At 48.9% G+C, this 26,765-nt stretch overlaps 1 protein-coding gene across 3 annotated transcripts in view; it reads left to right on the top strand.

Annotated features, from left to right (window-relative positions):
- The window catches only part of TUB (TUB bipartite transcription factor), a 73,576-nt gene that overhangs the window by 14,289 nt on the left and 32,522 nt on the right, over positions 1 to 26,765 (top strand). For 2 of the 3 annotated variants that reach the window (XM_069968015.1, XM_069968016.1), the window contains exon 1: positions 6,987 to 7,402. The exons of the other annotated variant lie outside the window; for it this stretch is intronic. In XM_069968015.1, coding sequence (XP_069824116.1) covers positions 7,365 to 7,402 — 38 coding nt within the window. In that variant the 5' untranslated portion in view covers positions 6,987 to 7,364. Of the gene's footprint in view, positions 1 to 6,986; positions 7,403 to 26,765 lie in introns of those variants that run through there. 3 annotated transcript variants of the gene reach the window in all.

Here is a 26,765-nt window from a genome sequence, read left to right on the forward strand (position 1 = left end):
CTGTACTCCATCATATCCTACACCTGTACTCCATCATATCCTACACCTGTACTCCATCATATCCTACACCTGTACTCCATCATATCCTACACCTGTACTCCATCATATCCTACACCCGTACTCCATCATATCCTACACCTGTACTCCATCATGACCTACACCTGTACTCCATCATATCCTACACCTGTAATCCATCATATCCTACACCTGTACTCCATCATATCCTACACCTGTACTCCATCATATCCTACACCTGTACTCCATCATATCCTACACCTGTACTCCATCATATCCTACACCTGCACTCCATCATATCCTACACCTGCACTCCATCATATCCTACACCTGTACTCCATCATATCCTACACCTGTACTCCATCATATCCCACACCTGTACTCCATCATATCCTACACCTGTACTCCATCATATCCTACACCTGTACTACATCATATCCTACACCTGTACTCCATCATATCCTACACCTGTACTCCATCATATCCTACACCTGTACTCCATCATATCCTACACCTGTACTCCATCATATCCTACACCTGTACTCCATCATATCCTACACCTGTACTCATCATATACTACACCTGTACTCCATCATATCCTACACCTGTACTCAATCATATCCTACACCTGTACTCATCATATCCTCCAACTGTACTCATCATATCCTCCACCTGTACTCCATCATATCCTCCACCTGTACTCCATCATATCATACACCTGTACTCCATCATATCATACACCTGTACTCCATCATATCCTACACCTGTACTCATCATATCCTACACCTGTACTTCATCATATCCTACACCTGTACTCCATCATATCATACACCTGTACTCCATCATATCCTACACCTGTACTCATCATATCCTACACCTGTACTCCATCATATACTACACCTGTACTCCATCATATACTACAACTGTACTTCATCATATCATACACCTGTACTCCATCATATCATACACCTGTACTCCATCATATCTTACACCTGTACTCATCATATCCTACACCTGTACTCCATCATATCCTACACCTGTACTCCATCATATCCTACACCTGTACTTAATCATATCCTACACCTGTACTCATCATATCCTACACCTGTACTCATCATATCCTACACCTGTACTCCATCATATCCTACACCTGTACTCATCATATCCTACACCTGTACTCCATCATATACTACACCTGTACTCCATCATATACTACAACTGTACTTCATCATATCATACACCTGTACTCCATCATATCCTACACCTGTACTCATCATATCCTACACCTGCACTCCATCATATCCTACACCTGCACTCCATCATATCCTACACCTGTACTCCATCATATCCTACACCTGTACTCCATCATATCCTACACCTGTACTCCATCATATCCTACACCTGCACTCCATCATATCCTACACCTGCACTCCATCATATCCTACACCTGTACTCCATCATATCCTACACCTGTACTCCATCATATCCTACAGCTGTGTCATATTATATACTACACCTGTACTCCATCATATCCTACACCTGTACTCCATCATATCCTACACCTGTACTCCATCATATCCTACACCTGTACTCCATCATATCCTACACCTGTACTCCATCATATCCTACACCTGTACTCCATCATATCCTACACCTGTACTCCATCATATCCTACACCTGCACTCCATCATATCCTACACCTGCACTCCATCACATCCTACACCTGTACTCCATCATATCCTACACCTGTACTCCATCATATCCTACACCTGTACTCCATCATATCCTACACCTGTACTCCATCATATCCTACACCTGTACTCCATCATATCCTACACCTGTACTCCATCACATCCTCCACCTGCACTCCATCATATCCTACACCTGTACTCCATCATATCCTCCACCTGTATATAAGATCAGTATTACATTGCAGTTATTTCATGGGATCCTGGATAAAAGGACAGTGAAGTTGTGTTCTGCTGCTGATACAGATTATGTGGAGTGGTGATATACCACCTTATTGTATATATTATATACCAGCATATCGTATATAGTATATACCACCTATATATATAATATATACCACCATATAGTATATACCACCATATATCGTATATAGATTATGTGGAGTGGTGATATACCACCTTATTGTATATATTATATACCAGCATATCGTATATAGTATATACCACCTATATATATAATATATACCACCATATAGTATATACCACCATATATCGTATATAGATTATGTGGAGTGTTGATATACCAACATATTGTGTATAGTATATACCACCATATAGCATATTGTGTATATCACCATATGGTAAATACCACTATATAGTTTATACCACCACATATCTTATATAGTATATACCACCATATCGTATATATTATATACCAACATATAATATAGTATATACCACTATATCTTAAATAGTATATACCACCAAATAGTATATATTTACCACCATATAGCTTTTACAACCGTATAGTATACACCACCATAACGTATATAATATATACCACCATATAGTATATACCACCATGTAGTATAGTATATACTACCATATAGTACATACCACCATATTGTATATACCGTCATGCCAACGTTTGGCTCATCACCACCTTCAGTGGGAGATTGTCTGTTCTCCTGTCCCAGATGGGGTGTGCGCCCATATAGCTGATCCCCCGGGTAGTGTAATAGCATGATACTAATATATAGTGTAATAACATTATAATGCTTCTGCTGGTGGGGGGGGACCTGAGCAATCAGCCGATGAGCAGCCGAGCCACGGCCGGTGATGAGGAGGATTCATAACACATGTCTCCATGACAACCGGGGCCCGAGCTGGCCTCCTTATTCAGGGAGAGAAGGGTTCGTCACCCGCACAATGTCCTCCCCATCACCCCCACCTGTCACCTCCCCCCCATATCTCACACCCGGATACTGACAGGTAATAAATCCTGAGGGGTCACAGATCACTGCGAGAGACGGAATATCAGCGACCACAAAAGTGTCTGCCCCCCCCCATGTGACCCCATAGCCGTGCGGTGTGTCCTCCTATGTGACCCCATAGCCCTGTGATATGTCCTCCTATGTGACCCCATAGCCCTGTGATGTGTCCTCCTATGTGACCCCATAGCCCTGTGATGTGACCTCCTATGTGACCCCATAGCCCTGTGATATGTCCTCCTATGTGACCCCATAGCCCTGTGATGTGTCCTCCTATGTGACCCCATAGCCCTGTGATGTGTCCCCCCGGACCCCATAGCCCTGTGATGTGTCCTCCTATGTGACCCCATAGCCCTGTGATATGTCCTCCTATGTGACCCCATAGCCCTGTGATGTGTCCTCCTATGTGACCCCATAGCCCTGTGATATGTCCTCCTATGTGATCCCATAGCCCTGTGATGTGTCCTCCTATGTGACCCCATAGCCCTGTGATGTGTCCTCCTATGTGACCCCATAGCCCTGTGATGTGTCCTCCTATGTGACCCCATAGCCCTGTGATGTGTCCTCCTATGTGACCCCATAGCCCTGTGATGTGTCCTCCTATGTGACCCCATAGCCCTGTGATGTGTCCCCCCAGACCCCATAGCCCTGTGATGTGTCCTCCTATGTGACCCCATAGCCCTGTGATGTGTCCTCCTATGTGACCCCATAGCCCTGTGATGTGTCCTCCTATGTGACCCCATAGCCCTGTGATGTGTCCCCCCGGACCCCATAGCCCTGTGATGTGTCCTCCTATGTGACCCCATAGCCCTGTGATGTGTCCCCCGGACCCCATAGCCCTGTGATGTGTCCTCCTATGTGACCCCATAGCCCTGTGATGTGTCCTCATATGTGACCCCATAGCCCTGTGATGTGTCCTCCTATGTGACCCCATAGCCCTGTGATATGTCCTCATATGTGACCCCATAGCCCTGTGATGTGTCCTCCTATGTGACCCCATAGCCCTGTGATGTGTCCTCCTATGTGACCCCATAGCCCTGTGATGTGTCCCCCGGACCCCATAGCCCTGTGATGTGACCTTCTATGTGACCCCATAGCCCTGTGATGTGACCTTCTATGTGACCCCATAGCCCTGTGATGTGACCTTCTATGTGACCCCATAGCCCTGTGATGTGTCCTCCTATGTGACCCCATAGCCCTGTGATGTGTCCTCCTATGTGACCCCATAGCCCTGTGATGTGTCCCCCCAGACCCCATAGCCCTGTGATGTGTCCTCCTATGTGACCCCATAGCCCTGTGATGTTTCCCCCCCGGACCCCATAGCCCTGTGATGTGTCCTCCTATGTGACCCCATAGCCCTGTGATGTTTCCCCCCCGGACCCCATAGCCCTATGATGTGTCCCCTGGACCCCATAGCCCTGTCATGTGCCCCTCCTCCCCCGGACCCCATAGCCCTTTGATGTGTCCCCCGGACCTCATCCTGGGGGACAGTGGGGGGTCCTGTGCTGCTCCTGCAGCATCATGCATTATCCTGTGGGTCCTGTACTGCTCCCCTGCGGCTGCATGCATTATCCTGGGGATCCTGTGCTGCTCCCGCAGCTTCATGCATTATCCTGGGGGACAGTGGAGGTTCCTGTGCTGCTCCCGCAGCTTCATGCATTATCCTGGGGGACAGTGGGGGGTCCTGTGCTGCTCCCGCAGCTTCATGCATTATCCTGGGGGATACTGGAGGGTCCTGTGCTGCTCCCCCGCAGCTTCATGCATTATCCTGGGGGACAGTGGAGGTTCCTGTGCTGCTCCCCCGCAGCTTCATGTATTATCCTGGGGGACAGTGGAGGTTCCTGTGCTGCTCCTGCAGCTTCATGCATTATCCTGGGGGACAGTGGAGGGTCCTGTGCTGCTCCTGCAGCTTCTTGCATTATCCTGGGGGACAGTGGAGGTTCCTGTGCTGCTCCTGCAGCTTCATGCATTATCCTGGGGGATACTGGAGGTTCCTGTGCTGCTCCCGCAGCTTCATGCATTATCCTGGGGGATACTGGAGGGTCCTGTGCTGCTCCCGCAGCTTCATGCATTATCCTGGGGGACAGTGGAGGGTCCTGTGCTGCTCCCCCGCAGCTTCATGTATTATCCTGGGGGACAGTGGAGGTTCCTGTGCTGCTCCCCCGCAGCTTCATGTATTATCCTGGGGGACAGTGGAGGTTCCTGTGCTGCTCCTGCAGCTTCATGCATTATCCTGGGGGACAGTGGAGGTTCCTGTGCTGCTCCTGCAGCTTCATGCATTATCCTGGGGGACAGTGGAGGTTCCTGTGCTGCTCCTGCAGCTTCATGTATTATCCTGGGGGACAGTGGAGGTTCCTGTGCTGCTCCTGCAGCTTCATGCATTATCCTGGGGGACAGTGGAGGTTCCTGTGCTGCTCCTGCAGCTTCATGCATTATCCTGGGGGACAGTGGAGGGTCCTGTGCTGCTCCCGCAGCTTCATGCATTACCCTGGGGGACAGTGGAGGTTCCTGTGCTGCTCCCGCAGCTTCATGCATTATCCTGGGGGACAGTGGAGGTTCCTGTGCTGCTCCCGCAGCTTCATGCATTATCCTGGGGGACAGTGGAGGGTCCTGTGCTGCTCCCCCGCAGCTTCATGTATTATCCTGGGGGACAGTGGAGGTTCCTGTGCTGCTCCCGCAGCTTCATGCATTATCCTGGGGGACAGTGGAGGTTCCTGTGCTGCTCCTGCAGCTTCGTGCATTATCCTGGGGGACAGTGGAGGTTCCTGTGCTGCTCCTGCAGCTTCATGCATTATCCTGGGGGACAGTGGAGGTTCCTGTGCTGCTCCTGCAGCTTCATGCATTATCCTGGGGGACAGTGGAGGTTCCTGTGCTGCTCCCGCAGCTTCATGCATTATCCTGGGGGACAGTGGAGGGTCCTGTGCTGCTCCCCCGCAGCTTCATGTATTATCCTGGGGGACAGTGGAGGTTCCTGTGCTGCTCCCGCAGCTTCATGCATTACCCTGGGGGACAGTGGAGGTTCCTGTGCTGCTCCTGCAGCTTCATGCATTACCCTGGGGGATAGTGGAGGTTCCTGTGCTGCTCCTGCAGCTTCTTGCATTATCCTGGGGGACAGTGGAGGTTCCTGTGCTGCTCCTGAAGCTTCATGCATTACCCTGGGGGACAGTGGAGGTTCCTGTGCTGCTCCTGCAGCTTCTTGCATTATCCTGGGGGACAGTGGGGGGTCCTGTGCTGCTTCCACAGCTTCATGCATTATCCTGGGGGACAGTGGAGGTTCCTGTGCTGCTCCTGCAGCTTCATGCATTATCCTGGGGGACAGTGGAGGTTCCTGTGCTGCTCCTGCAGCTTCATGCATTATCCTGGGGGACAGTGGGGGGTCCTGTGCTGCTCCTGCAGCTTCATGCATTATCCTGGGGGATACTGGAGGGTCCTGTGCTGCTCCTGCAGCTTCGTGCATTATCCTGGGGGACAGTGGAGGTTCCTGTGCTGCTCCCGCAGCTTCTTGCATTATCCTGGGGGACAGTGGAGGTTCCTGTGCTGCTCCTGCAGCTTCATGCATTATCCTGGGGGACAGTGGAGGTTCCTGTGCTGCTCCTGCAGCTTCATGCATTATCCTGGGGGACAGTGGAGGTTCCTGTGCTGCTCCTGCAGCTTCATGCATTATCCTGGGGGACAGTGGGGGGTCCTGTGCTGCTCCTGCAGCTTCATGCATTATCCTGGGGGACAGTGGAGGGTCCTGTGCTGCTCCTGCAGCTTCATGCATTATCCTGGGGGACAGTGGGGGGTCCTGTGCTGCTCCTGCAGCTTCATGCATTATCCTGGGGGACAGTGGGGGGTCCTGTGCTGCTCCTGCAGCTTCATGCATTATCCTGGGGGACAGTGGGGGGTCCTGTGCTGCTCCTGCAGCTTCATGCGCTCGCTCAGCTCTGCTCCATCCCAGGTTTTGCAGGCAGCTGGTGACTGGCAGATGACATCACTGGGGGTTGTGTCTGGCTGCTGATGTGGAGCTGCTGCTGCTGCTGCTCTCTGCTCCTTACATGAACACACTCAATGCTACTGCTGTGCAGGTGAAGGGGACGGAGCACCATGTTGCAGCGGGGCACAGCTGAGCTCGTCCAGGGGGGCGGCCAGGACAGGAGGCGGCTTTAGTGGCAGCCTTTGGTGCAGCATGCATTGCTCTCGGCTGAAGGATGTTGTGATGTTGCTTGGATAGACCCTGCTGTGCTGCACTGTGCTCTGCTGCTCCTGCACCGCTGCTCATCCACATCCTGAGGTGCCTCCTGCTCCAGAGGATGCTGCTGCTGGCTACATGGCAGAGCTCTGCATGGGGTCTGTACCGCCGCTCGCCTTGTCTTATGCTGGAGGTCCAGGCCCTCGGCTGTGAGGAGCAATGACTTCTAAGTACCAGTCTGACTGGATCCCTTACAGGTACCGTCCATCACATCAGCCCCCCGGGGGGTCCTCCTGCCTGGTGGATACATCTTAGAGTTGATATTATGTTACTAGATTATTGTTATTTTTCTGGGATTGCTGGGCTCTGTGGTGTAACCCATGGTGCTCCCAGTAGGTTGTATTATAGTAATGGGGGTCATTGCTACAAAAGTGCTTAATGGCCAGAAACATAGAGGACCTCCAGTTCCTGTTCCATCTAGTCAACCCCTATACCATCTTTATCCACCCCCAGCTTACAGTCACCTACTGTTCATTTAGCAGTCACATCTGCTGGCAGTCAGGGGGTTAGTGTTAGGGTTGGGGTTAGTGTTAGGGTTGGGGTTAGTGTTAGGGTTAGTGTTAGGGTTGGGGATTAGTGTTAGGGTTGGGGTTAGTTTTAGGGTTGGGGTTAGTTTTAGGGTTGGGGTTAGTGTTAGGGTTGGGAAAGGGTTAGGGTTGGGGGTTAGGGTTGGGGATTAGCGTTAGGGTTGGGGATTAGTGTTAGGGCTGGGGATTAGTGTTAGGGCTGGGGGTTAGGGTTGGGGGTTAGTGTTAAGGTTGGGGGTTAGTGTTAAGGTTGGGGTTAGGGTTGGGGGTTAGTGTTAAGGTTGGGGGTTAGTGTTAGGGTTGGGGTTAGTGTTAGGGTTGGGGTAAGTGTTAGCGTTGGGGGTTAGTGTTAGGATTGGGGTAAGTGTTAGGGTTTGGGTTAGTGTTAGGGATTAGTGTTAGGGCTGGGGATTAGTGTTAGGGTTGGGGATTAGTGTTAGGGTTGGGGATTAGTGTTAGGGTTGAGGATTAGTGTTAGGGTTGAGGATTAGTGTTAGGGTTGAGGATTAGTGTTAGGGTTTAGTGTTAGGGCTGGGCATTAGTGTTAGGGTTGGGGATTAGTGTTAGGGTTGGGGATTAGTTGGTGATTAGTTAGGGGATTAGTTGGGGATTAGTGTTAGGGTTGGGGTTAGTGTTAGGGCTGGGGTTGGGGATTAGTGTTAGGGTTGGGGATTAGTGTTAGGGTTGGGGGTTAGGGTTGGGGTTAGTGTTAGGGTTGGGGTTAGTTTTAGGGTCGGGGTTAGTGTTAGGGTTGGGAAAGGGTTAGGGTAAGTGTTAGGGTTGGGGATTAGCGTTAGGGCTGGGGATTAGCGTTAGGGTTGGGGATTAGTGTTAGGGCTAGGGATTAGTGTTAGGGCTGGGGGTTAGGGTTGGGGGTTAGTGTTAAGGTTGGGGTTAGGGTTGGGGGTTAGTGTTAAGGTTGGGGGTTAGGGTTGGGGATTAGTGTTAGGGTTGGGGATTAGTGTTAGGGTTGGGGTTAGTGTTAGGGTTGGGGTAAGTGTTAGCGTTGGGGGTTAGTGTTAGGATTGGGGTAAGTGTTAGGGTTTGGGTTAGTGTTAGGGATTAGTGTTAGGGTTGGGGATTAGTGTTAGGGTTGGGGATTAGTGTTAGGGTTGGGGATTAGTGTTAGGGTTGAGGATTAGTGTTAGGGTTGAGGATTAGTGTTAGGGTTTAGTGTTAGGGCTGGGCATTAGTGTTAGGGATTAATGCCCAGCCCTAACACTAATCCCTAGTGTTAGGGTTGGGGATTAGTGTTAGGGTTGGGGATTAGTTGGTGATTAGTTAGGGGATTAGTGTTAGGGTTGGGGTTAGTGTTAGGGCTGGGGTTGGGGATTAGTGGGATTAGTTGGGGATTAGTGTTAGGGTTGGGGGTTAGGGTTGGGGTTAGTGTTAGGGTTGGGGGTTAGGGTTGGGGATTAGTGATAGGGCTGGGGATTAGTGTTAGGGTTGGGGTTAGTGTTAGGATTGGGGTTAGTGTTAGGGTTGGGGGTTAGTGTTAGGGTTGGGGTTGGGGAATAGTGTTAGGGCTGGAGTTGGGGATTAGTGTTAGGGTTGGGGATTAGTGTTAGGGTTTGGGGTTAGTGTTAGGGTTGAGGTTAGTGTTGGGATTAGTGTTAGGGTTAGTGTTGGTGTTAGGTTTGGGGTTAGTGTTTGGTCGGGCATGGTGTTAGGGTTGGGGATTAGTGTTAGGGTTGGGATTATAATTTGGATTGGGGATTAGTGTTAGGAGTGGGGTTAGGGTTGGGTGTTAGGGTTGGGGATTAGTGTTAGCGGTGGGGTTAGTGTTAGGGTTGAGGGTTAGTGTTAGCATTGGGGTTAGTGTTAGGGTTGGGGGTTAGTGTTAGGGATTAGTGTTAGGGTTGGGGTTAGTGTAAGGGTTGGGGCTAGGGTTGGAGGTTAGTGTTAGGGTTGGGATTAGGGTTGAGGTTAGTGTAAGGGTTCGGGGTTAGTGTTAGAATTGGGGGTTTGGGTTGGGTTTAGTGTTGGCGGTAGTGTTGGGTTGAGGTTAGTGTTGGGGGTTAGTGTTAGGGTTGGAGGTTATTGTTAGGGTTGGAGGTTAGTGTTAGGGTTGAGGTTAGTGTTAGGTTTGGGATTAGTGTTAGGGTTAGTGTTGGTGTTAGGGTTGGGATTAGTGTTAGGGTTGAGGTTAGTGTTAGGGTTGAGGTTAGTGTTAGGGTTGGGATTAGTGTTAGGGTTAGTATTAGTGTTAGGTTTGGGGTTAGTGTTTGGTCGGGCATGGTGTTAGGGTTGGGGATTAGTGTTAGGGTTGGGATTATAATTTGGATTGGGGATTAGTGTTAGGAGTGGGATTAGTGTTAGGGTTGGGTGTTAGGGTTGGGGATTAGTGTTAGCGGTGGGGTTAGGGTTGGGGGTTAGTGTTGGGGTAAGTGTTAGGGTTGGGGTAAGTGTTAGGGTTTGGGTTAGTGTTTGGGTTGGGGGTTAGTGTTAGGGGTGGGGGTTAGTGTTGGGGTAAGTGTTAGGGTTTGGGATTATAATTTGGATTGGGGATTAGTGTTAGGGTTGGGGGTTAGTGTTAGTGTTAGCATTGGGGTTAGTGTTAGCATTGGGGTTAGTGTTAGGGTTGGGGTTAGTGTTGGGGTTAGTGTTAGGGTTGGGGATTAGTGTTAGGGATCAGTGTTAGGGTTGGGGATTGTGTTAGGGTTGGGGTTAGTGTAAGGGTTGAGGTTAGGGTTGGAGGTCAGTGTTAGGGTTGGGATTAGGGTTGAGGTTAGTGTAAGGGTTGGGGGTTAGTGTTAGGGTTGGGGGTTAGTGTTAGGGTTGGAGGTTAGTGTAAGGGTTGAGGTTAGTGTTAGGGTTGGGATTAGTGTTAGGGTTAGTATTAGTGTTAGGTTTGGGGTTAGTGTTTGGTCGGGCATGGTGTTAGGGTTGGGGATTAGTGTTAGGGTTGGGATTATAATTTGGATTGGGGATTAGTGTTAGGAGTGGGATTAGTGTTAGGGTTGGGTGTTAGGGTTGGGGATTAGTGTTAGCGGTGGGGTTAGGGTTGGGGGTTAGTGTTAGGGTTGGGGTAAGTGTTAGGGTTTGGGTTAGTGTTAGGGGTGGGGGTTAGGGTTGGGGTAAGTGTTAGGGTTTGGGTTAGTGTTGGGGGTTAGTGTTAGGGTTGGGGTTAGTGTTAGCATTGGGGTTAGTGTTAGGGTTGGGGGTTAGGGTCGGGGATTAGTGTTAGGGTTGGGGATTAGGGTTGGGGATCAGTGTTAGGGTTGGGGTTAGTGTAAGGGTTGGGGTTAGGGTTGGAGGTTAGGGTTAGTGTTGGCGGTAGTGTTGGGTTGAGGTTAGTGTTAGGGTTGGGGGTTAGTGTTAGGGTTGGGATTAGTGTTAGGGTTAGTGTTGGTGTTAGGGTTGGGATTAGTGTTAGGTTTGGGGTTAGTGTTTGGTCGGGCATGGTGTTAGGTTTGGGGATTAGTGTTAGGGTTGGGATTATAATTTGGATTGGGGATTAGTATTAGGAGTGGGATTAGTGTTAGGGTTGGGGATTAGTGTTAGTGGTGGGATTAGTGTTAGGGTTGGGGGTTAGTGTTAGGGTTGGGGATCAGTGTTAGGGTTAGTTTTAGGGTTGGGGATTGTGTTAGGGTTGGGGATTGTGTTAGGGTTGGAGGTTAGTGTTAGGGTTGGGATTAGGGTTGGGGTTAGTGTTAGAATTGGGGGTTTGGGTTGGGTTTAGTGTTAGGGTTGGGGGTTAGTGTTAGGGTTGGGGGTTAGGGTTGGAGGTTAGTGTTAGGGTTGAGGTTAGTGTTAGGGTTGGGATTAGGGTTAGTGTTAGGGTTGGGATTAGGGTTAGTGTTAGGGTTGGGATAAGTGTTAGGGTTAGTAGTAGTGTTAGGTTTGGGGTTAGTGTTTGGTCGGGCATGGTGTTAGGGTTGGGGATTAGTGTTAGGGTTGGGATTATAATTTGGATTGGGAATTAGTGTTAGGAGTGGGATTAGTGTTAGGGTTGGGTGTTAGGGTTGGGGATTAGTGTTAGCGGTGGGGTTAGGGTTGGGGGTTAGTGTTAGGGTTGGGGATTAGTGTTAGCGGTGGGGTTAGGGTTGGGGGTTAGTGTTAGGGTTGGGGGTTAGTGTTAGGGTTGGGATTAGTGTTAGGGTTAGTGTTAGGGTTGGGATTAGTGTTAGGGTTGGGATTAGTGTTAGGTTTGGGGTTAGTGTTTGGTCGGGCATGGTGTTAGGTTTGGGGATTAGTGTTAGGGTTGGGATTTTAAATTGGAACGGGGATTAGTGTTAGGAGTGGGGTTAGGGTTGGGGGTTAGTGTTAGGGTTGGGGATTAGTGTTAGGGTTGGGGATCAGTGTTAGGGTTAGTTTTAGGGTATATGCACACGAACGGTCTCGCAGCGAGATTCTCGCTGCGAGACCGGCAGGTCCTGGCAGTTCCCACAAACTATATACTAGCTGCGGTCCGAACGACCGCAGCGAATATGTAATTCTGCTGCCCTTAACCCCTTCTGCTCCCGGCCGGCTCCCCCGCTGTAAGCATACATTACCTGTCCTCGCTGCACGGGTTCGGCGTCCTGCTCTTCCGCTCGGCCAATCAGTGTGTTGCCCAGCCGCAGCCGCTGATTGGCCGGACAGGAGAGCAGGACACCGGGCCCGTGCAGCGAGGACAGGTAATGTATGCTTACAGTGGGGGAGCCGGCCGGGAGCAGAAGGGGTTAAGGGCAGCAGAATTACATACTCTCTGCGGTCGTTCAGACTGCAGCGAGTATATAGTTTGTGGGAACTGCCAGGACCTGCCGGTCTCGCAGCGAGAATCTCGCTGCGAGACCATGTGAATATACCCTTAGGGTTGGGGGTTGTGTTAGGGTTGGGGGTTGTGTTAGGGTTGGGGTTAGTGTTAGGGTTGGAGGTTAGTGTTAGGGTTGGGATTAGGGTTGAGGTTAGTGTAAGGGTTCGGGGTTAGTGTTAGAATTGGGGGTTTGGGTTGGGTTTAGTGTTGGCGGTAGTGTTGGGTTGAGGTTAGTGTTAGGGTTGGGGGTTAGTGTTAGGGTTGGGGGTTAGTGTTAGGGATGGAGGTTAGTGTTAGGGTTGAGGTTAGTGTTAGGGTTGAGGTTAGTGTTAGGGTTGGGATTAGGGTTAGTGTTAGGGTTAATATTAGTGTTAGGTTTGGGGTTAGTGTTTGGTCGGGCATGGTGTTAGGGTTGGGATTATAATTTGGATTGGGGATTAGTGTTAGGAGTGGGATTAGTGTTAGGGTTGGGTGTAAGGGTTGGGGATTAGTGTTAGCGGTGGGGTTAGGCTTGGGGGTTAGTGTTAGCGGTGGAGTTAGGGTTGGGGGTTAGTGTTAGGGTTGGGGGTTAGTGTTAGCATTGGGGTTAGTGTTAGGGTTGGGGTTAGGGTTAGTGTTAGGGTTGGGGATTAGTGTTAGGGTTGGGGGTTAGGGTTGGGGATCAGTGTTAGGGTTGGGGTTAGTTTTAGGGTTGGGGATTATGTTAGGGTTGGAGGTTAGTGTTAGGGTTAGATTTGGCGGTAGTGTAGTGTTGAGGTTAGTGTTAGGGTTGGGGTTAGTGTTGGTGTTAGGGTTAGTGTTAGGGTTGGGATTAGTGTTAGGTTTGGGGTTAGTGTTTGGTCGGGCATGGTGTTAGGTTTGGGGATTAGTGTTAGGGTTGGGATTATAATTTGGATTGGGGATTAGTGTTAGGAGTGGGATTAGTGTTAGGGTTGGGGATTAGTGTTAGCGGTGGGGTTAGGGTTGGGGGTTAGTGTTAGGGTATGTGTTAGGGTTTGGGTTAGTGTTAGGGGTTAGTATTAGGGGTGGGGTTAGTGTTAGGGTTGGGGATTAGTGTTAGGGTTGGGGATTAGTGTTAGTGTTAGGGTTGGGGTTAGTGTTGGGGGTTAGTATTAGGGTTTGCGGTTAGGGTTAGGGATTAGTGTTAGGGCTGGGGTTAGTGTTGGTGTTATAGCTGGGCTTAGTGTTGGGGGTTAGTATTAGGGTTGGGGTTAGTGTTGGTGGTAATGTTTGGTTGGGCATAGTTTTGGGGTTAGTGTTGGTGGTAATTTTGGGTTGGGCATAGTGTTAGGGTTGGGGTTAGTGTTGGTAGTAATGTTGGGTTGGGGGTTAGTGTAAGGGTTGGGGATTAGTGTTAGTGTTGGTGTTATAGCTGGGGTAAGTGTTGGTGGTAATGTTGGGTTGGGGTTAGTATTAGGGTTGGGGTTAGTGTTGGTAATGTTGGGTTGGGGTTAGTGTTAGGGTTAGTGTTGGGTTGGGGTTAGTGTTGGTAATGTTGGGTTGGGCATAGGGTTGGGGTTAGTGTTGATGGTATTGTTGGGTTGTGGGGTTAGTATTAGGGTTGGGGTTAGTGTTGGTAGTAATGTTGGGTTGGGCATAGTGTTAGAGTTGAGATTAGTGTTATGGTTGGGGTTAGTGTTGGGGGTATTGTTGGGTTGTGGGGTTAGTATTAGGGTTGCGGTTAGTGTTGGTAGTAATGTTGGGTTGGGGGTTAGTGTTAGGGTTGAGGTTAGTGTTGGTGTTTATAGTTTTAGGGTTGGTGTTATAGTTAAGGTCGGGGTTAGTGTTGGGGCCTGTTTAGGGTTGGAGTCAGGCTCTCTAGATGTATAGTTAGGATTATCATAAGGTTTGGGTTGGAGTTAAGGTTGGGGACTGGTTGGGGTTAGTTTTGGAGTTAGGGTCAGTGTTGGCGTTAGGGTCAGGGTATGGGCGGGGGAGAGGGTTAGGTTTAGGGCCCGGGCTGGGGAGAGGGTTGGAGTCAGGGTTGGGGTCCAGGTTGGAGTTATTGTCTGGGTTGGGGGTCAGGGTTGGAATTAGTGTTGGGGGTCAGGGTTGGAGTTAGTGTTGGTGATAGGGTTAGGCTTGGGGGTCATATTTAGAGTTAGGGTTGGAGATATGGGGTGGGGTCAGGGTTGGGGGTCAGGCTTGGAGTTAGGGTTGGGGGTCAGGGTTGGTGATAGGGTTTTGGGTCAGGATTGGGGATATGGTTTGGGGTCAGGGTTGGCGATAGGGTTTGGGGTTAGGGTTGGCGATAGGGTTTGGGGTCAGGGTTGGCGATAGGGTTTGGGATCAGGGTTGGCGATAGGGTTTGGGGTCAGGGTTGGCGATAGGGTTTGGGATCAGAGTTGGCGATAGGGTTTGGGGTCAGGATTGGGGATAGGGTTTGGGGTCAGGATTAGGGATAGGGTTTGGGGTCAGGGTTGGTGATAGGGTTTGGGGTCAGGATTGGGGATAGGGTTTGGGGTCAGGATTGGGGTCAGGGTTGGTGATAGGGTTTGGGGTCAGGTTCTCTAGATCTATATTTAACCCTGATGCGAGTTTTCTAAGAATAATGTTGTGGTTTCCTGTGTGTTCTGGATGATAAGCCTCTCCTAGATACTACAGGAAAGTCCTCCACCTCCCGGGGACATCTTGTGGCTTCCAGACAAGGGACACAGTGAACTACACTGTACATACAGGAGGCGGGGGTCCTCCTACTGCCTTCCTGTCAGACATCTATGGTGTATACTGGAGACGGCCATAAGGATCCCCTATGAGGAGGGACCTCGGAGTGTTGGTGCCTATGGATCCCCTGTAAGGGCCCTATTACACGGGACAATTATCGTACGAAAAATCGTTATATCGTTCAAACTTAAATGTTAATCGTTCTGTGTAATTGCAGGCAACGATCGAAAAACCGTTCGTATGTCGTTGATCGTTGATTTAGATCTGAACCTAAAATTATCGCTAATCGTTCGCTATAATTCCACGTTCGTTCGTTCGCTCAAGTTCCGTAATTTTTTGACTAATCGTTCAGTGTAATTGCACGTTGTTCATTGTTTTGCCGGGATCAGAAGGAATAAACGATCATAGTAACAATCGTAAGTAACGACCATCGTTCTGTGTAATATGGTGAACGATTTCAGGTTAACGATAAACAATCTGGTTTGCAATCGTTTATCGTAATTGTTAAAAATCGCTGCATGTAACAGTACCCTAATGGTGCCTTTACACAGAGAGATTGATCTGACAGATTTTTTAAGCCAAAGCCAGGAACTGGAAGAGATTCCAGTCTTTCCTTTATGATCCGTTCCCTGTTTATAGTCTGTTCCTGGCTTTGGCTTCAAAGATCTGTCAGATAAATCTGTGTGTAAACAGACCATAAGTGTTGATAATAAAGGGGTCTCCCACTGTTTCTCCAGCACAGAGAAGGCCCATGTGTGCAGTGTACTGAGGCCGACAAGTACAGGACATGAACGGGGGTCCCAGCCCTCAGCCCCCCAAGTTGTGTAGAGACCACAAAGCCCAATATCCCCCCGATAATTCTGGGGGATTGGGTCCAGATATGGCCAATGTATGAACCGTGGTGCGTCGTTATCACAACTAAGGTTCTGGAGCAGCGACTGCGGGGGGTGTTCTTACAGCTGAGGTTCTGGAGCAGTGTGTCTGCGGTGGGACATTCTTACAGCTGAGGTTCTGGAGCAGTAAGACTGCACTGGTTGTTTTTACAACTGAGGTTCTGGAGCAGCGACTGCGGGGGGCGTTTTTACAGCTGAGGTTCTGGAGCAGTGTGTCTGCGGTGGGACATTCTTACAGCTGAGGTTCTGGAGCAGTAAGTCTGCACTGGTCGTTCTCACAGCTGAGGTTCTGGAGCAGTGTGTCTGCTGTGAGTCGTTCTCACAGCTGAGGTTCTGGAGCAGTGAGTCTGAGGTGGATGTTCTCACAGCTGAGGTTCTGGAGCCGTGTGTCTGCGGTGGGGCATTCTTACAGCTGAGGTTCTGGAGCAGTGAGTCTGCACTGGCCGTTCTCACAGCTGAGGTTCTGGAGCAGTGAGTCTGCACTGGTCATTCTCACAGCTGAGGTTCTGGAGCAGTGTGTCTGTTGTGGGTCATTCTCACAGCTGAGGTTCTGGAGCAGTGAGTCTGCGGTGGTCGTTCTCACAGCTGAGGTTCTGGAGCAGTGAGTCTGCTGTGGGTCGTTCTCACAGCTGAGGTTCTGGAGCAGTGTGTCTGCGATTGGGCGTTCTTACAGCTGAGGTTCTGGAGCAGTGAGTCTGCGATTGGGCGTTCTTACAGCTGAGGTTCTGGAGCAGTGTGTCTGCGGTGGGTCATTCTCACAGCTGAGGTTCTGGAGCAGTGTGTCTGCGGTGGTCGTTCTCACAGCTGAGGTTCTAAAGCAGTGAGTCTGCGGTGGATGTTCTCATAGCTGAGGTTCTGGAGCAGTGTGTCTGCGGTGGTCGTTCTCACAGCTGAGGTTCTGGAGCAGTGAGTCTGCGGTGGTCGTTCTCACAGCTGAGGTTCTGGAGCAGTGAGTCTGCGGTGGGTCGTTCTCACAGCTGAGGTTCTGGAGCAGTGAGTCTGCTGTGGGTCGTTCTCACAGCTGAGGTTCTGGAACAGTGTGTCTGCGGTGGGTCATTCTTACAGCTGAGGTTCTGGAGCAGTGAGTCTGCTTTGGGTCATTCTCACAGCTGAGGTTCTGGAGCAGTGTGTCTGCTGTCGGTCGTTCTCACAGCTGAGATTCTGGAGCAGTGTGTGCTGTGAGTCATTCTCACAGCTGAGGTTCTGGAGCAGTGAGTCTGCGGTGGGTCGTTCTCACAGCTGAGGTTCTGGAGCAGTGTGTCTGCAGTGGGTCGTTCACACAGATGAGGTTCTGGAGCAGTGTGTCTGCAGTGGGTCGTTCTCACAGCTGAGGTTCTGGAGCAGTGTGTCTGCGGTGGGTCGTTCTCACAGCTGAGGTTCTGGAGCAGTGTGTCTGCAGTGGGTCGTTCACACAGATGAGGTTCTGGAGCAGTGTGTCTGCAGTGGGTCGTTCTCACAGCTGAGGTTCTGGAGCAGTGTGTTTGCGGTGGTCGTTCTCACAGATGAGGTTCTGGAGCAGTGAGTCTGCTGTGGGTCGTTCTCACAGCTGAGGTTCTGGAGCAGTGTGTCTGCGATTGGGCGTTCTTACAGCTGAGGTTCTGGAGCAGTGAGTCTGCGATTGGGCGTTCTTACAGCTGAGGTTCTGGAGCAGTGTGTCTGCGGTGGGTCATTCTCACAGCTGAGGTTCTGGAGCAGTGTGTCTGCGGTGGTCGTTCTCACAGCTGAGGTTCTAAAGCAGTGAGTCTGCGGTGGATGTTCTCATAGCTGAGGTTCTGGAGCAGTGTGTCTGCAGTGGGTCATTCTCACAGCTGAGGTTCTGGAGCAGTGTGTCTGCGGTGGTCGTTCTCACAGCTGAGGTTCTGGAGCAGTGAGTCTGCGGTGGTCGTTCTCACAGCTGAGGTTCTGGAGCAGTGAGTCTGCGGTGGGTCGTTCTCACAGCTGAGGTTCTGGAGCAGTGAGTCTGCTGTGGGTCGTTCTCACAGCTGAGGTTCTGGAACAGTGAGTCTGCGGTGGGGCGTTTTTACAGCTGAGGTTCTGGAGCAGTGTGTCTGCTGTCGGTCGTTCTCACAGCTGAGATTCTGGAGCAGTGTGTGCTGTGAGTCATTCTCACAGCTGAGGTTCTGGAGCAGTGAGTCTGCGGTGGGTCGTTCTCACAGCTGAGGTTCTGGAGCAGTGTGTCTGCAGTGGGTCGTTCACACAGATGAGGTTCTGGAGCAGTGTGTCTGCAGTGGGTCGTTCTCACATCTGAGGTTCTGGAGCAGTGTGTCTGCGGTGGGTCGTTCTCACAGCTGAGGTTCTGGAGCAGTGTGTCTGCAGTGGGTCGTTCACACAGATGAGGTTCTGGAGCAGTGTGTCTGCAGTGGGTCGTTCTCACAGCTGAGGTTCTGGAGCAGTGTGTCTGCAGTGGGTCATTCTCACAGCTGAGGTTCTGGAGCAGTGTGTCTGCAGTGGGTCATTCTCACAGCTGAGGTTCTGGAGCAGTGTGTCTGCTGTGGGTCGTTCTCACAGCTGAGGTTCTGGAGCAGTGTGTCTGCGGTGGGTCATTCTCACAGCTGAGGTTCTGGAGCAGTGAGTCTGCGGTGGGTCATTCTCACAGCTGAGGTTCTGGAGCAGTGTGTCTGCAGTCGGTCATTCTCACAGCTGAGGTTCTGGAGCAGTGAGTCTGCGGTGGGTCATTCTCACAGCTGAGGTTCTGGAGCAGTGTGTCTGCAGTCGGTCATTCTCACAGCTGAGGTTCTGGAGCAGTGTGTCTGCAGTCGGTCATTCTCACAGCTGAGGTTCTGGAGCAGTGAGTCGTTCTTCGGATACATCTGGATGCGGTTTCCTAGGTGATTCGCACCTCTCTATATATATTCTGTAGGTGCGGAGGAATCTGATACCGTGATAATCGGCAGGATCCGTCGACTTTAACTCTTTCCTGTTCTGTATTTTCTGCCTCAGTATAGATGGAGATGATTCAGATATCAGTGTAATATAAGGTCAGAGGTCACTAATAATAGCGTAATATAAGGTCGGAGGTCACTAATAAGAGTAATATAAGGTCAGAGGTCACTAATAAGAGAGTAATATAAGGTCAGAGGTCACTAATAAGAGTAATATAAGGTCAGAGGTCACTAATAAGAGAGTAATATAAGGTCAGAGGTCACTAATAAGAGTAATATAAGGTCAGAGGTCACTAATAAGAGTAATATAAGGTCAGAGGTCACTAATAAGAGTAATATAAGGTTAGAGGTCACTAATAATAGAGTATTAAAGGTCAGAGGTCACTAATAATAGAGTAATATAAGGTCAGAGGTCACTAATAAGAGTAATATAAGCTCAGGGGCCCCCTAAGCTGTCACCGAGCAGGACTCCCTGGATCTGTGCTGTAAAGGAGCACTCAGTTATGACAACCAATCAGAAGGTTGCTATGGGGCCCGGCTATTTCTAGTTACGCCCCTGTACAGAAAAGATGGCGGCCGACGATGAACAAGAGCGCGAATATATAACATGTACAATAATCACTGATCCAGAGGGAAGTCAACACTTATCACAGCTGCACAGTGCTCTCTATCCCCTCCCTGCACTCATCTCTATGATCATAGAGAGAACAGTGTGGTCATACAGATAGAGCTGCACAGTCCTCTCTATCCCCTCCCTGCACCCATCTCTATGATCATAGAGAGAACTGTGCGGTCATACAGTTACAGCTGCACAGTCCTCTCTATCCCCTCCCTGCACTCATCTCTATGATCATAGAGAGAACAGTGTGGTCATACAGATAGAGCTGCACAGTCCTCTCTATCCCCTCCCTGCACCCATCTCTATGATCATAGAGAGAACTGTGCGGTCATACAGTTACAGCTGCACAGTCCTCTCTATCCCCTCCGCTGGCCGTGATCCCACCTTCCTCTCCCAGTACTTTCTGATTACTATATGTTATGGATGGAATTGTCGGCCTATGTATATAATGGATGTTACATACAAACAGTGGGGTCATAGCTGTATTGCGGTATTACACGGTTGGGATAGCTGTATTGCGGTATTACACGGTTGGGATAGCTGTATTGCGGTATTACACGGTTAGGATAGCTGTATTGCGGTATTACACGGTTGGCATAGCTGTATTGCGGTATTACACGGTTAGGATAGCTGTATTGCGGTATTACACGGTTAGGATAGCTGTATTGCGGTATTACACGGTTGGCATAGCTGTATTGCGGTATTACACGGTTAGGATAGCTGTATTGCGGTATTACACGGTTAGGATAGCTGTATTGCGGTATTACACGGTTAGGATAGCTGTATTGCGGTATTACACGGTTAGGATAGCTATATTGCGGTATTACACGGTTGGGATAGCTGTATTGCGGTATTACACGGTTGGCATAGCTGTATTGCGGTATTACACGGTTGGGATAGCTGTATTGCGGTATTACACGGTTGGCATAGCTGTATTGCGGTATTACACGGTTAGGATAGCTGTATTGCGGTATTACACGGTTGGGATAGCTGTATTGCGGTATTACACGGTTGGGATAGCTGTATTGCGGTATTACACGGTTGGGATAGCTGTATTGCGGTATTACACGGTTGGGATAGCTGTATTGCGGTATTACACGGTTGGGATACCTGTATTGCGGTATTACACGGTTGGGATAGCTGTATTGCGGTATTACACAGGCGGGATAGCTGTATTGCGGTATTACACGGTTGGGATAGCTGTATTGCGGTATTACACGGTTGGGATAGCTGTATTGCGGTATTACAGAGATGCGTTATCATTGATGCTCAGTGCAGCCTCCTCTTGGGTTCCGACGTGATTTGAGGCCTTAGGGCGGATGTAATCTTACAGAAGATGTTTTCGGTATCTGAGAGATGTCCCTGCAGGTGGCAGGTGCGGTGCTGACGTTGCGATGTTGTGTGGGCATCAAGCGCCTTTTATTCTCTGCCGCACAATAGAACTTTCTCCAAATACAAAAGTCGTGATCGCCTCATCCAGAGCTTATTTACCCAGAACCCCGAGCTCCTGCGTCCTGTATAGAGAGCGCTCCATCTGCTGCCGACAGGCGCCCCGTCCAAAATAGCATCACACAGTGGTAGGTGTCTGAGAATAGAAAACACCCCATAGTGTGACCGCTCCTACAGTATATACACCATAGTGTGACCGCTCCTACAGTATATACCCCATAGTGTGACCGCTCTTACAGTATATACGCCATAGTGTGACCGCTCTTACAGTATATATACCCCATAGTGTGACCGCTCTTACAGTATATACCCCATAGTGTGACCGCTCCTACAGTATATACCCCATAGTGTGACCGCTCTTACAGTATATACGCCATAGTGTGACCGCTCTTACAGTATATACCCCATAGTGTGACCGCTCCTACAGTATATACCCCATAGTGTGACCGCTCTTACAGTATATACACCATAGTGTGACCACTCCTACAGTATATACCCCATAGTGTGACCGCTCTTACAGTATATACACCATAGTGTGACCGCTCCTACAGTATATACACCATAGTGTGACCGCTCCTACAGTATATACACCATAGTGTGACCGCTCTTACAGTATATACCCCATAGTGTGACCGCTCTTACAGTATATACCCCATAGTGTGACCGCTCTTACAGTATATACCCCATAGTGTGACCGCTCTTACAGTATATACCCCATAGTGTGACCGCTCTTACAGTATATACCCCATAGTGTGACCGCTCTTACAGTATATACACCATAGTGTGACCGCTCTTACAGTATATACCCCATAGTGTGACCGCTCTTACAGTATATACCCCATAGTGTGACCGATCTTACAGTATATACCCCATAGTGTGACCGCTCCTACAGTATATACCCCATAGTGTGACCGCTCTTACAGTATATACCCCATAGTGTGACCGCTCTTACAGTATATACACCACAGTGTGACCGCTCTTACAGTATATACACCATAGTGTGACCGCTCTTACAGTATATACACCACAGTGTGACCGCTCTTACAGTATATACACCATAGTGTGACCGCTCTTACAGTATATACTCCATAGTGTGACCGCTCTTACAGTATATACACCACAGCGTGACCGCTCTTACAGTATATACACCATAGTGTGACCGCTCTTACAGTATATACACCCCAGTGTGACCGCTCTTACAGTATATACACCATAGTGTGACCGCTCTTACAGTATATACCCCATAGTGTGACCGCTCTTACAGTATATACCCCATAGTGTGACCGCTCTTACAGTATATACCCCATAGTGTGACCGCTCTTACAGTATATACCCCATAGTGTGACCGCTCTTACAGTATATACTCCATAGTGTGACCGCTCTTACAGTATATATACCATAGTGTGACCGCTCTTACAGTATATACACATAGTGTGACCGCTCTTACAGTATATACACCCCATAGTGTGACCGCTCTTACAGTATATACCCCACAGTGTGACCGCTCCTACAGTATATACACCATAGTGTGACCGCTCTTACAGTATATACCCCATAGTGTGACCGCTCTTACAGTATATACCCCATAGTGTGACCGCTCTTACAGTATATACTCCATAGTGTGACCGCTCTTACAGTATATACCCCATAGTGTGACTTCTCTTACAGTATATACCCCATAGTGTGACCGCTCCTACAGTATATACCCCATAGTGTGACCGCTCTTACAGTATATACACCATAGTGTGACCGCTCTTACAGTATATACACCATAGTGTGACCGCTCTTACAGTATATATACACCATAGTGTGACCGCTCTTACAGTATATACACCATAGTGTGACCGCTCTTACAGTATATACCCCATAGTGTGACCGCTCTTACAGTATATACACCATAGTGTGACCGCTCTTACAGTATATACACCATAGTGTGACCGCTCTTACAGTATATACTCCATAGTGTGACCGCTCTTACAGTATATACCCCATAGTGTGACCGCCCTTACAGTATATACACCACAGTGTGACCGCTCTTACAGTATATACACCATAGTGTGACCGCTCTTACAGTATATACACCCCATAGTGTGACCGCTCTTACAGTATATATACCATAGTGTGACCGCTCTTACAGTATATACACCATAGTGTGACCGCTCTTACAGTATATATCCCATAGTGTGACCGCTCCTACAGTATATATCCCATAGTGTGACCGCTCCTACAGTATATACACCATAGTGTGACCCCTCTTACAGTATATACACCATAGTGTGACCGCTCTTACAGTATATACACCATAGTGTGACCGCTCCTACAGTATATACACCATAGTGTGACCGCTCTTACAGTATATACACCATAGTGTGACCGCTCTTACAGTATATACCCCATAGTGTGACCGCTCTTACAGTATATACACCATAGTGTGACCGCTCTTACAGTATATACACCATAGTGTGACCGCTCCTACAGTATATACCCCATAGTGTGACCGCTCTTACAGTATATACACCATAGTGTGACCGCTCTTACAGTATATACCCCATAGTGTGACCGCTCTTACAGTATATACCCCATAGTGTGACCGCTCTTACAGTATATACACATAGTGTGACCGCTCTGACAGTATATACACCATAGTGTGACCGCTCTTACAGTATATACCCCATAGTGTGACCGCTCCTACAGTATATACACCATAGTGTGACCGCTCTTACAGTATATACACCATAGTGTGACCGCTCTTACAGTATATACACCATAGTGTGACCGCTCTTACAGTATATACACCATAGTGTGACCGCTCTTACAGTATATACCCCATAGTGTGACCGCTCTTACAGTATATACCCCATAGTGTGACCGCTCCTACAGTATATACACCATAGTGTGACCGCTCTTACAGTATATACCCCATAGTGTGACCGCTCTTACAGTATATACCCCATAGTGTGACCGCTCTTACAGTGTATACCCCATAGTGTGACCGCTCTTACAGTGTATACCCCATAGTGTGACCGCTCTTACAGTATATACACCATAGTGTGACCGCTCTTACTGTATATACACCATAGTGTGACCGCTCTTACAGTATATACCCCATAGTGTGACCGCTCTTACAGTATATACCCCATAGTGTGACCGCTCCTACAGTATATACCCCATAGTGTGACCGCTCCTACAGTATATACACCCCATAGTGTGACCGCTCTTACAGTATATACCCCATAGTGTGACCGCTCTTACAGTATATACCCCATAGTGTGACCGCTCTTACAGTATATACACCATAGTGTGACCGCTCTTACAGTATATACCCCATAGTGTGACCGCTCCTACAGTATATACTCCATAGTGTGACCGCTCTTACAGTATATACCCCATAGTGTGACCGCTCTTACAGTATATACCCCATAGTGTGACCGCTCTTACAGTGTATACCCCATAGTGTGACCGCTCTTACAGTATATACACCATAGTGTGACCGCTCTTACAGTATATACCCCATAGTGTGACCGCTCTTACAGTATATACACCATAGTGTGACCGCTCCTACAGTATATACTCCATAGTGTGACCGCTCCTACAGTATATACACCATAGTGTGACCGCTCTTACAGTATATACCCCATAGTGTGACCGCTCTTACAGTATATACCCCATAGTGTGACCGCTCTTACAGTATATACCCCATAGTGTGACCGCTCTTACAGTATATACCCCATAGTGTGACCGCTCTTACAGTATATACACCATAGTGTGACCGCTCCTACAGTATATACTCCATAGTGTGACCGCTCTTACAGTATATACCCCATAGTGTGACCGCTCTTACAGTATATACACCATAGTGTGACCGCTCTTACAGTATATACCATAGTGTGACCGCTCCTACAGTATATACACCATAGTGTGACCGCTCTTACAGTATATACACCATAGTGTGACCGCTCTTACAATATATACCACATAGTGTGACCGCTCTTACAGTATATACCCCATAGTGTGATCGCTCTTACAGTATATACACCATAGTGTGACCGCTCTTACAGTATATACCCCATAGTGTGACCGCTCTTACAGTATATACACCATAGTGTGACCGCTCTTACAGTATATACACCATAGTGTGACCGCTCCTACAGTATATACCCCATAGTGTGACCGCTCTTACAGTATATACCCCATAGTGTGACCGCTCTTACAGTATATACACCATAGTGTGACCGCTCTTACTGTATATACCCCATAGTGTGACCGCTCTTACAGTATATACACCATAGTGTGACCGCTCTTACAGTATATACCCCATAGTGTGACCGCTCTTACAGTATATACACCATAGTGTGACCGCTCTTACAGTATATACCCCATAGTGTGACCGCTCTTACAGTATATACACCATAGTGTGACCGCTCTTACAGTATATACACCATAGTGTGACCGCTCTTACAGTATATACCCCATAGTGTGACTGCTCTTACAGTATATACTCCATAGTGTGACCGCTCTTACAGTATATACACCATAGTGTGACCGCTCTTACAGTATATACACCATAGTGTGACCGCTCCTACAGTATATACTCCATAGTGTGACCGCTCCTACAGTATATACACCACAGTGTGACCGCTCTTACAGTATATACACCATAGTGTGACCGCTCTTACAGTATATACACCACAGTGTGACCGCTCTTACAGTATAGTACAGGGTACTACAAGCCCCAGCAGTGGTTTTCTGGGTGTAGCTAGGTTTCTGAGGTTTCCCAGTTACCTGCACTGCACGATAGGATACGTAGGCCTCCTATACTTGCTGCTTTGTCCTATAGAGGCTAGTTCCTCTGTTATTAGGATACTGCCCTGCTCTGTTGTGACAGGTTCCTGGGTGGGTCAGGGTGTTCCTTGGTGACCTCTCCCTTGGGTCTGCTTAGCACTGCATAATAGATATAATAGTCATAGTGAAAGAACTGCTGGTCCCTAGCTGCATCTGTTCACACTGGTGACTAGACTCACCTACCCTGTGTACTTCCTCCCAGAGGGTGCTGGCTATCTCCTCCTACAGGGGGCGAGTGTGTGTAGAGAGTCAGGATAGGCTGAGAAAGAGAAGGCACCTCCTATTGGTCATCAGTAAACACATGGTATATCAGAAACATTTAACCCATCACTTCCTACAGCCGTGCAACACATAAGTAAAAGAAACACTGACACCTAGTGGTGAAACTCTAGAATACCTCATTCACCGCTTATCCTGAAGTGAGGACTTTGTGACAGGTGCATAGAACACTAATTGTGGGACACCACAATCCTGTCTGTTTAGCCTCTGTATCTAATCCTACCATGTGTGATACCGTCTGCTAAGCCAATGTATCTAAGCCTTTCCTGTGTGCCTTCTTTACTCTCCGCAGTTCAGGATGCGATGATGTCACATAAGTATATTGTATATTAATACCCAGAATATTCTGCAGCTAATGAGGGGGGAGGTGGATGAGATCGGATACAGGGTGATACTTCATTAGCTGCGAAAGAGATGGAAACATTGTAAGGAATCCTGCACCTGGGAGATGATGGGAGTGATGGTACACTGTGTGTGATAGGAGATTAGAGTGTCAGCTCCTGGGGTCAGAGATGATGGGAGTGATGGTACACTGTGTGTGATAGGAGATTAGAGTGTCAGCTCCTGGGGTCAGGGAGGATGATGATGGGAGTGATGATACACTGTGTGTGATAGGAGATTAGAGTGTCAGCTCCTGGGGTCAGAGATGATGGGAGTGATGGTACAC

This window comes from Dendropsophus ebraccatus, chromosome 4 (assembly GCF_027789765.1).
Source record: "Dendropsophus ebraccatus isolate aDenEbr1 chromosome 4, aDenEbr1.pat, whole genome shotgun sequence".
Taxonomy (NCBI): Eukaryota; Metazoa; Chordata; class Amphibia; order Anura; family Hylidae; genus Dendropsophus; species Dendropsophus ebraccatus.